The sequence below is a fragment of the Diadema antillarum genome, unplaced genomic scaffold, assembly GCF_040938485.1.
Source record: "Diadema antillarum isolate AM-2024a unplaced genomic scaffold, OU_Dant_1.0 scf00000015, whole genome shotgun sequence".
NCBI classification, from domain to species: Eukaryota; Metazoa; Echinodermata; class Echinoidea; order Diadematoida; family Diadematidae; genus Diadema; species Diadema antillarum.
In genome coordinates this window covers 3380011-3392057 of record NW_027270904.1, presented here as the reverse complement: position 1 = coordinate 3392057, position 12047 = coordinate 3380011, and the positions used below count along the sequence as shown (strand labels likewise).

At 41.3% G+C, this 12047-nt stretch overlaps 1 protein-coding gene across 1 annotated transcript; it reads left to right on the top strand.

Annotated features, from left to right (window-relative positions):
* Nucleotides 1-226: 226 nt before the first annotated feature.
* Nucleotides 227-11429, top strand: LOC139723870 (centrosomal protein of 57 kDa-like). Its single transcript, XM_071635079.1, has 9 exons — nt 227-335; nt 2466-2703; nt 3147-3326; nt 4659-4900; nt 5701-5778; nt 6988-7164; nt 8035-8258; nt 8912-9056; nt 10987-11429. Exons 1-9 carry the CDS (start codon nt 309-311, stop codon nt 11245-11247), a joined length of 1572 nt encoding a protein of 523 aa, XP_071491180.1. The 5' UTR covers nt 227-308; the 3' UTR covers nt 11248-11429.
* The last annotated feature ends 618 nt before the right edge of the window (nt 11430-12047 follow it).

Below are 12047 nucleotides of genomic sequence, written 5' to 3'. Positions count from 1 at the left end.
GGAAAACTGGAAAGGGAGACATTCCTTCATCAGTGTGGAAAAAAATATCATGAGAAGAGAAAAGTCTGTAGTGTTTACGTAGGTCAGTCTGAATGGTTGGCATCTAGCGCCCTCTTGTGGTGTATTATTCAAAATGATATGTGCGCGACCTGTAATTTATTTGAATGTGGTTCGACGTGCGAAATCACCGCGAAATAATGATCCATTCCGGGGTAATTACCCATATTCTACAATTTGTTCTCATGATTTGGAGCTGAAAAGAGCCAAGTTACTTTGACGAGTTACTTGCCAACGTACGAAGAGTCTTGATGGATAAATATTCATCATATGCGTCGGTAAGTTATGGTTGATAATCACGGGGGTGCAAGAGTTATGTTCCCAGCAGTAGGCTAGTCCGATCCATAGTAAATGATGTTTGTTACATGTATCTTTGCCTTCATAGAAAATATGGCCAGACAAAATTTCAGCTTCTTTTTATGATGCAAAGATGTGAGAGAGCGTGCAGAGCTTTGAGGAAAGGCATTGATTTAGAGTAAATTTGAATCTGGTTTTAATGCATTTTAGCCCCAAAAATTGCTAACTCAAGATACAGGGCGTGCTGTAGATTAAATTGTTGTAACCAGGGCAGATTGTATGGCAGTGGCAGTGCAGTGAGTCGTCAGCAGGTCAGTGCAGCAAGATTAAGAATTCAAGTAACGTTAGAAGCCGATAGTCTATCTTGTCTAATCAAGGAGGTACTAGGCTCACTGACAATAACGGAATAACAATGTCAGTGACAAAAATAATCAATGATAAGAGATTGATTGGGTGTCTGGCCCAGAGTGTTTTTGTAACTTTTGAAATTCTGTGATTAGTGTGAAAGGCAGATTGTGAACTAGATCTAGGTTCTAGTCTATTTCATATAAAAGAGAATTACATCATTAAGATGTATTTCAAATTTCAGGGCGAAATGATGTTTCTAACTCGAGAAATTTACTTTTTAAACCACGGCAATATTAGTTATTACCTCTTTTTTGACGAGCACGCACAAAAAGGTGTCAAAATCATGTTTGCAAACAACGCTGAAAAGTTGCATTCGCATGTTGATCTCCAGCGATCGGATAATGAGCGCGAGCGTACACTGTACAGTGGTTAGAAAATATGCGTAACAAGCGTAGAAGCCACTCCCCCACTGCATGTATTGTCACACCGCATGTGCTGTGTGCATGTGTATGTGCTCGCTCAAAAAAGGCTACCCTTCCACATGCACATGGCAGTTGTTTACTGCAGTCCCATGCAACCCCATCATCGCGAATGCAAGAGCATGCATGCTGAAATTTTGACAGCTCTGATGCCAGCATATACCATGTAAAAGCATGCGCCAGCCATGCAAGTGCCAGCTGCCACAGTTGATCTACAACCGTACCTTGCCAGCACAGGAAGTGTATCGTCCAGCAGCAACTTGCGTGAAAATATACAGCATTGGGATTAATGATAAAGTACCACAATTCAAGGCATTTATTGCCAAAGAACCTATCGCAATTTTGTAAAAATAACCTCAAACCGAAGTTCAGTCACAAAAATTGGTATTTGTAGTACCTGATCTTACTCACAGTTCACTGTGCAATCGTGTCTTTTGCGCAAAGGCCTGCGGAAGAAATGAGTGAGCTTTTGCTGCGGCTGTATGTGTACAATTTGTCTGTTTGCGTGTTTAACTCATATGATCATTTCCAATCCACATACAATTTTAGCTGTCCGATAAAAACGAGAGTAAATGTTAAATTGTCTTGTTTATGAGTTGAACTTAAATGTTACACCTACTGTCAGTTCCCTGGCTCACCTTTCATGCTGTCAACCTAAAAACTTTCTTGATCTGGTCTGTATTGTAACATGTTTATACAGAGCTCATGATTTGATATGTGTTTTTTTTTTTTTTCTGACATCAACATGCTTCATATCGATAATGCTTTCAGGTTAAAGGGATTGTACAGTTATGGTTGAGACCTAATTTCAGGTTTCTAACATTTTTTGGTGAGATAATGAGAAACCTCTTATAAAATGTGAAAGAGCATGTAATTCTATGAGGAATTCAACGTTTATTTGATGAAAATTGGTTTTGAAATGGCTGAGATATCAAAAAGGAGCGATTCTAATAAAGTGTGGGACCCACACTTTATTACGATCGCTTTGTTTTACTTTGTTTTGTGATGTTTCAGTCATTCCAAACCCGATCTTCGTCAAATAAACTTTGAATTCCTCTTAAAATGGTATGTTCTGTACTATATCATAAGTGTTTTCTTGGTATCTCGCAAAAAGTTAAAAACCCAATTCTCATCTCCACCAAAACTGTACTATCCCTTTAATATAGTCATACTGAAAAAAATGTCAACTGATTAGAATCGAATGAAAAGGTCATGTAAAGAATTGTTTGGAACCTTTTGAAAGACAAAAGGTTTACAGTTTGTACCTCTTATGCTGTATACCAGGCACCGACAAGAAGGTTTGATGGAGTGGGTGGGCTAGAGTCGCAGCCTTCTCCATACCAAAGGACAATTCGCGGCATGGGAGGGGAAGGTGGGCCTTCTCAGGAGGACATGTCGTTCAATGTGGAGTCGGTGTCTTCGTACAAGGAATACCCCACTGCCAGACCCCTTTTGGCCGATCAAGTTGCCAGGCGCAGTTCCCCTGACAAAGTGCGTGCAGTACCAGAAAGCAACAGCAGAGGTATGTATTGTGTGGGATAATGATTAATGATCATTTCCCATTGTGACCTCACATAAAGTGGTCAATATCATTCACCTACATGTATCAAGATATCATTTAATTTGTTCAGTGCTCACACAGGTTATAGTATCTTATTGTTACATGGTTACACACCACAACTTAAACTTTTTTTTTAACCCATTGAAGATGGACTGATTTTCTTGTAACATGCATTTCCCATTCTCCCCAGCCCGAGAATACTTTGGACTAGTCTTCAATGGGTTAAGAACCATCAATTGCAAATCAGCAGATGACAAGTCTAATTTAAATGGTCAGTGAGGTTTCTTGCTTGCTGAAAGTTGTCTTGACGGGTGACTGCATGATTTTTTTTCTAGTTTTGCAGTGCCCCTTCTAGCTGTTTTGTTATTGCATTACATTTTCTGCGTGCTTATCGCAAACTTTAGCGGTGATATCAGCTCTCCGGGGTCTACAGGAGAAGATTCGGCGGCTGGAGGCGGAGAGGGTGCAAGCTGAGGCAAACCTCAAGTCCTTGTCGACAGAGACAAGCCAATACAGACAGACCTTGCTAAAACAAACGTCCGACAGGCAGTCTGAAGCATCCAAGACATCTAAGCAATACAAAGGTTGGTGCTTTGCGAGCTTGTCACCTTTCTATGCTAATTCATATATGCTTTGAGTAGTGTATATGGTTTAGTATTCTAATGTGCCAACTCGTATTTCGTTTTTTAACCTTATTGAGTTATTTTTTTACTTCATGAAGATATGATTTTGAAATGGAAAATAGGATTTTCCGGAATTCTGTTGAGCATGCTCTGTATGTATCAATTCCCCCTTTTTTTAAAGTAAATACAGTATTACCATTTCTTCCTTCAGAATATGTAATTCCTTCTGAATGTTTTTTTTAGCTTATTGTTCTTAACCCTAACTAGGCCGGGGGGGGGGGCCTCCGAGGCCCCCCCCCTCGACGTTCCGTGCTATGTATCGCAATCGCAAAAAGCTATCGCCGCGACGTTTCATGACATTTTTCTTTCGAGTCTCCCGCATCTTTTGACACCAAATTTGCGACGCCCAGGCACGCAGTTCCGAAGTTACGCATAAATATGTACATGCATGTCAGACCAAAAATTGCTCAAAAACGTGAATTCGTGTACAATTTCAATGCAAACTGTGCTTACAGGCAAATTTCATAAAAGCATGATTATTTTGGTGTTTTATTGATTAAATCAATGAATAACATATTTTCTTGTTCGGAGCGATGTCGCGGACAAATTTCATCGAAAAAACAATGAAAAACATAAAGTCGAAAAAACAAGGAAATACATAAGAAATTCAAAAAACAATAAAATACTTCAGAATTTTTTCTGATATCACAATTTTTTTCATTACATTTGCTAAGGACACTAAAAAGAATATTTACACAAAAAATGTGCCTGTTTTGAGCTTTATTTTGTGATTTATACCAAATAGTCTGATTTTATGCATCATCATGCATAAATTAGCATAATTTAGCATAAATGATGATTTTTTGAAAAAATAACTTCATGGTATTTTAGATTACATCATAGGCAATGTGTGTGCCAATTTTCGTCGCGATCGCGCAGTCGACAGCCGAGATCCGAAGGGGGGGCCTGGGAGGCCCCCCCCCCCCCCCCCCCCCCCCCCCCCCCCCCCCCCCAGCTCTATCAACTACCTAAATAGCCCGGCCTAGTTAGGGTTAAGTGTGCTCTTTGGTCTACAGAGATTTGCAGCCCTGCATCTAGACACTTGAGAATCCCTTTGCTAATTTGATTTTTGCACAATTAAATAGTGTCAGAATATGAGTATTTGAAGTTTGTTTTGTTAATCTTTGGATTGAATCAACAAAGGAAAACAATACAAAACAAGAGAATTGTTGCAAAGACACCATTCTAAAATTTGTTCTTGATCCCATCCCGTTCCACATGATGCATGCATAGAAGTGCAAACCCAGCTGTCTGGTGCGGAGCATCGAGCGGCGCTGTTGGAGAAACAGCTGGAATACATGCGGCGCATGGTGCAGACCGCCGAGTCAGACAGGCAGGCGGCGCTGCGCCAGGCCGACGCCCGCCGAGCGCAGGATTCCCTCGCCCAGCGGGAAGGCATCAAGAGCCAGGAGGAGAAGCTTCGGCAGATGGAGCGGGACCACGCCCGGCTGGCGGCCAACCAAGCCGCTTCAGAGGTGCAAATCTTACTCAGAAAGACATTTACATGACCACATAAGAATGCAGAACAATGTTCAGTTTTCCTCTCTGGTTATGCCAGTAATCTGAACCAATACCTTTTTTATTACTAAGTAAAGTAGTGGGAGTAGGCAACATACTGACAGTTTAGAGACCCAGTAATGTAGGGATACCATTGGATGGGAAGACTAGCCTGGCTTGGATATATTGTAGAATCCATGCAACGACTTGTATACAGCTTTATCACTGATGTCTGCATAAGTACACACACAGCCAAAGAATCTCAAATGGAGTTGACTGTTGCTGATGAGCGAACATTTCAATGTACCTGACCAGTGCTACAGTGGTTTTCAAGTGTACCCCAATGGGCTGGGAATGAATTAGCCACCCATGAATCCCAAGCTACGGGATCTTTAATTTTGTGCTTCTTACATTTGCCACATGACTTATTAAACCAGACATTGAAAACCTGTCTGTACAATTTTGATAATGCAGAGAGAACAGGGTTGTTATTGACGGCCTGAAATGTTCTCCATTTTCTTCGTCAAGAGAATGTCATATTTTTTCTTGTATCAAAAATGATCAAAAAGTTTCTGTCAACATCTCAGAAATCACACTTTTGTTCATATTTTAGAAACCCATTGTAATGAGGAATATGGAGCTGGGAAAAAAAGAAGATCCAAATGAAGCCAAGGTAGTGATGTGTTACAAATTTGTTCGATAATTGATGTATGTTGTAAGAAAAAGAATGTGTACAGTTTGTATTTAAATTACACGATTAAATTTCTGTTTCGAACAGGGCAAGATAAAGGAACTTGAAGAGCGACTACAGCAAGAAAGAAGACAGAGAAAGCTTTTAGTAGACCAGGCAGCGGAGGTAAGGAATTACAAATTTTGTCTGTATATTTTTTTTTTCCACCCAAGAAATTAAAGTGCAATTCTGTCAGAAAACTCATGTTGCCTCAATAAATAGATTGTAATCGGGTAAACAGAATGGTGGAACTTTCAATAAAATCAGATTTTTTTCTGAAAAAAAGAAATGTATGGAATTTTATGTATTTTTTCTGAACATGGATTTTAGATGTAACAGAAGTCTCACAGTCATCTGTGCGTTAATTCAAACTGAATTCATTACGCCTTTTTTAACATGATATCAGTGGAAATATTGCACTCTTCATGTCAAATCATTACAATCTTGTGATGTCCCCGCAAAGATGACTTTAGGGAGGAATTGGTTGTAGTTGCTACATTGTCAACCCAAAACATGATATTTACATATTTTTGTAAAGACCAATGTTGGAGTTTTGCAATAAATATGAAGTGCCTTTTCCCGAGTGAGGGCGCAATCACTGCTGTCAGTGGACTCAAACCAGGGACATCAGGCTTGATAGTCCATGGTTTTATCTGCTCAGCCGCAACAGTTTGTGCTGATAAGATATTAACCAACTGAAGAGAATTATTTCTGTTCAGATAAATTCAGATAAGCTGCGATCACTCTGGCAAAAGATTATGAAGTTTAAGATCGAGATCTTTAAGATCTCAAAGTTTTGCCAGTGTGACCGCAAACTTGCTGTTACTTCCTGCGAAACTGCTCTCAAAACTTCTCACAAAACTTCCAACTCAAACTATTGAAATTACCTGACGCCTGCCAATCTTCTCGATCTTTGGACAGTGGGAGCACTAGCAACTGAAACTTTGCGCAGTTTGTCACTCGAGGAGTCCACCATCTGTTTTTTGGGTGGTACTTGTGAAACGCACAGTCATTGTGATGTGCAGGTGTGCATTGTTACCTCACAATCATGAGCTGTCAGACGGTGCGCCCTTTCTTTTTTTTGCGCATGCCCACCAGTGACCCAAACTTTGAGAACTTAAAGATCCAGAAGTTTGGCTGCCAGTGTGGACGAACGACCAAAGATCGCAAAGACTGCGCAATCTTAAACCTCACAATCTTTTGCCACTGCGACTGCTGCTACAGTTCTATCAAGAATTTTTTTTTTTTTGAGTGTAGGTATGTGTAGTGATTTGATTTGATTTGAAGAACACTTTGTGATATGCATTTTGTACTTATCTTTGTTGTGTGCATTAGCTGAGAACCCTGGCAGAAACCAACCGCATCATGGCTGCCACGGAGGTAGCGGTTGATCGTCCCAGACCCACAAAAACCAAGAAGAAGAAGAGAAAAGCTCCACAGAGGACATCCCCCCGTCAGTCTCCAGGAACTGGGCATCACTGTACTGGCCACCTACCATTTGTTGTTGGAAAGGTGAGTTATTACCCCTTTTGTGTGCTTATAACCCATCAGCATTGTACACAATGTTCAAAGTCTCTGCCACAGAAATAGTTAACAGTAGTTACAGGTTTTCACTATGCCATCCTGAACTTCCAAGTCAATTTGAACGTCCGCTAACTTTGATCATTGTTGAGCCCCAAGAGAGTTTAACTTTATATTGGAGACAGTGTGAAGACTCTCGTACATGGCTTACTTCAAGTTGTCAGCGACACTCCTAACCACAAAATTTAATGTGGTTTGACAGATTGTCATGATTCTTGGTACCGATGTACTGCCTGAGTAGATGCTCTGATGAGATTTTCAGCAAAGGAAACTCTGATCAAAGTCTAGCCTTTTGTCAAGGCCCTCTGGCTGTATGTTGGCTATAACGGGCAAGTGAAGAGAGCCCAGCTGAACACGACATTGTGAGGGCCTTTTGAGATCTGCTTCACACATTATTATTCATTTAATACACATGAACCGTAATGAATAGTCATTTTGATGGGTTGCGGTTGACCAATGGAATGGTGCAGCCCTCCCAACATCCTCTGTGCTGGCATTATACGGCCTGTTCGCATGCATCACTGACCACCAGTATAGGTCTGTGGCATGCATTTGCGGTATGCAAATCAGACTTGGGCAGACAGACACGCAAATTGGTTGAGTCTTGCTTCCCAATTTGAGGAGCAAACATCGGTAATTCAGAGGGCTAACATAAGATTGCGAATCAGATCTCAAAAGGCCCTCGCGCTGTCCAACTCAGCTGGACTTGCCTTTTTCGCCCCCATTCGCTCACCACCATACAGCGAGAGAGCCTTGGCAAAGGCTAATCAAACACTGTCCCTTCGCTCCATCCTTTCACAGTCTACTACCCCAAGCCACTCCGTCAATGCCAATCTGCAGAGTGTCATGGCTCTCCTGAAAACGCACAACACGGCCTGGTGCAACAACGGGCCGTTGGCACGGCACTCCCCGCGACCCCAGAGTGCAAAGGTCAGGCGAGCGATGTCCACGTCATCGTCGGCAACAGACAGCGACCTTTCTGACCTGGTTTTAGGCCTGCAAGAGGAGTTTGCGCAGATGGGATTGTAAGTGTTCGGGGTGGGGTGGAGTGGGGAGGCTGAGGGGAGGGGAGTGGAAGGAAAGGAATGTCTTCAGAATCCATACATGTAGTTTTCTTACCTAACGTTGCATCACCTAATGAACTTTGCTAATTCTAAAGCCTCTGTTTGCTTCACTATTCTGTACAATTGTTCAGTCACCTGCCAAGAGGAATATACATAATATTGTAAAGCACTGGTTCCATGTGTTTCAACATTTATCATTTGTTGATACAATGGGGGCAAATTTAGCTTTCGAGTGTACATTGCTTTGACATAATCCTGGCAACTCACAGAAAAAAAAACAACCCAGACGGAGGTCCAAAGTTCGAGTCCTGCCAAGTACTTGTAACATCCTTGGACGAGATGTTTTTGCCATGTCTCTCTTGACCCAGGTGTAAAAATGGGAACCTGGCAATGCTGGGGTAATAAGAATGCCAGGGCCCTCTGGAAGAACAATGCTAACACTAAGAAAGGCTAGCCAGTACCCCTAGCCAATACCGCGGGAAAAAAAGACCATATTATCATCATAAGCAGTAGTAGTATCTTCTGCACTTTGGATCTATGACCGCACATGGTTACCATGGTATCGTCTTTGAGCAAAATTTTGTTTCCCCCATGCTTTCAATACTTACTCCCAGTGAGCACCAAGATCTTGCCAAGCAGATCCGAGAGACGGAGGATGCGGACGTGAGGGAGGACCTGGAACGGGAGCTGGACCAGCTGGTGTTCCGGATGGAGGCCAAGGGGAACCAGATTGCAACTCTGAAGAGGCACAAAGAACAGGTTAATGGTGGTCGGCTTTACTCAGGTCTTATTATGCTCTTTTCGAGGGGACTTAACCTGTTCCTTCTGCGATTCTCTGAGTGCCTTTAATGCTCCCAAGCGAGATTCTTTTTGCCTGTCGACAAAGAGACAGACAGGTTGGTAATCCACCTGTGTGAAGGCAGTCAAGCGGTACATTGTATCCCCCTTTCTATGGTCAACTACGTGTGCCAGTGAACAATGGAAATATCGATCGGGTGGGAGGTATGAATAGAGCGTGCGCTGATGAGCGCACAGAATCTTTTGTTCTACACAAAACCAGGCACCTGAATGGGGTGACTGGGGTCAGCGAACACAGACATCTAACTGAACTCAGCTGTGATGGCTATGTACATGTTTGTACAAGTTTACAGCAGAACAAGCGAAAACTAAGTCAGGAAAAAGGTTAGTAATACTGTGAAATATGCATTTTTCAAACAGAAGGAGAACAAATGCTGATAGAATAAACTCTGATCTTTTTATTAACCCTATTCTAACTGGGGGGGGGGGTCAAATTGACCCCCCCTCGACATTTCGCGCCACGATTCCGCAACGCACAAAGATTTTGCCGCGTCATTTCACGACTTTTTTCATTGAAGTCTCCCGCATATTTTGAGACCAAATTTGCGACGTCCGGGTACACCGTTCTGAAGTTACGTAATGTTTTGCACATGCATGTCAACCCGAAAACAGCTCAAATTCATGATATCGTGTGCAAATCCAATGCAAATTGTGTGTTTTGGTTAAATTGATATAAATTAGATTATTTCAACTTTTAACCATTGAAATTAATCAATTCTAGAGTAGATAAGCTTGAAAAAGTGCCTGCAACAAATTTTGGCAAAAAAACAGTAGAAAACAAAAGGTCGAAAAAACAATAAAATATATAAGAAATTAACAAAACAATAAAAAACAAAAGATATTGATTTTGATTGTGCTATTTTTTTAAAAGAAAATTGTTTGATATGTCTTGAGGAATTCTGACACAAAAATTTAGCAATCCTTCAGTCTTTTTAATGGAGTTTTGGTGAAAATATGATTTCATGCATGAATTTGCATAATTAATTTATTAAAAATAGAAAGCCAATATTTTTCTATTGTATGACCATGTAATCTTGTAGTTGACATCCGGCTCTATCTTTAGGCAAAATTTTGCGGCAATCGCGCGATCGGCGGCCGAGATCTGAAGGGGGGGTCAAATTGACCCCCCCCAGTAAAAACTTGGTCTCAAATAGCCCAGTTAGAATAGGGTTAAACCCACTTTTCTTGGCATTTTAACACAAAGAAACATGAATTTAGGCCAAGAAAGCAGGCACTCTTGTCTTCATCTTGGGAACCTGGTATACCAGGTTCCCGTAAGGAACGGGTTAAGGCAGTCTGTCCTGTGATGGCTTGCTTACAAGAATTCATTGTTTCCATAGTGGTCATGTCAAACAAATCCTAATTCTGTTCAATTCACTAACTGCAAAGTATGCAGATGCCAAGTTTTCACTTTTGAAATCTTTTGCTTTAGAAGGGAATGTCATCTTCAAAAGTTGTTTTTTCCTTGTGAATTTTAATGTAAGAGGATTGGGGGGGGGGGGAGGGGCAGGCAGAATTATTTTCTTGATTGCTATAGTGTTTAGTGTCACTTGTCCAAGGCAATGTTATTTTGAAAACGTTTCTGGCATTATTTGATGAAAATTGATATGTTCATGTGTGTAGGAATAATGACCCGATTACTTGACACACGACTCTCCCCAAGGAGTGGGATAAGTAAGCTAGTGTAGTGTGGGACTTAAACCTGTCTGGATGGTAGTCGACTTTTGAACATTTCCCACTGTTTCTGTGAATCTCATATCATGGGCCTCTACATGAGACACCATTTTATCGTGATTTTGTGTGCGCTATGTTTTGCCATTCATCCATGCAGGTAACAAGCAAGTCAAAGAAGACAAAGAAAACGGCCAAAGCGAGGCAACCACAGTCGAAACCCGCCCCGAACAGACGCTCTTCTGATCCTTCGAGTTCAAGCGGGGCAGAAGTCCAGGTCATCACGACCGTCAGGACAAAGGGCAAGAAGGCGGGGCCAGTGTACATATCCAACGGCAACAGCAAGAGTAACTCAAAGATGCTGCGAGATATTCGTTCATTGCAGACAACGCTGAGGAAAGATGATGTCAGTTGGGACTAAATTGGACTTTACGGAATCAAGACTGAAGTTGTCTTTCCAGAACTGTTGGAAAAAAAAAAGAGGAAAATGTTAATGTCATTTATGAGATTTCGAGAATGTTTAGGATTGGTAAGTGAAAGAATGTTTGAAAGAAAGTCATGGCAATCATCTTTTTTTCCCATTGAAAAGAAAATTAAGCTAACAACAGAGTTTCTCTGTTACACCCCCATCATGATAGATCTGGAAAAAAAGGACAATGATGGCTTTCAATAATGCAGGTATGTTCAAAGCGAGAATTGCATTAAAATCAGTGTTTGGACAATTTATGCTAATATTTTTGATTACCAATGGAAATTGTCCCCATCCCCTGTATTCCCACATACCAATATTAATTGTGGTGATGGTTTTTTTTTTTTTTTTTTCACACACTGGCCCAAATTCCCAAAGGTCGTTTTTATGTACCGTGAGTAGTCTGTGGCTTATGCGACTTTCATGTGTGTAACTGAACGTGATTTATAGTGTACCCAGACATCTGATGATGAATGTGCGCCGACACACACATCTGAAATGGAAGCCTATTTTGCACTTGTTTTAGTCTGTAGACTAAATTCAAACCATGGATTTGATTTGGGTTACCCTTGTGAATTTAGGCTACTTTGTCTGCAGTGAATTCTGACAGTCATGTTAAGAGTTCTGCCAGTCCATGTACTCTGGACTATATGGGATTATAGCAATCTACCACTCACACTGAACTTTGTTTCTTTGGATAATCTGCATCATTTCCTGCACTCTGCTGTGGGCAGTTGAACAGAAAAGCAGTC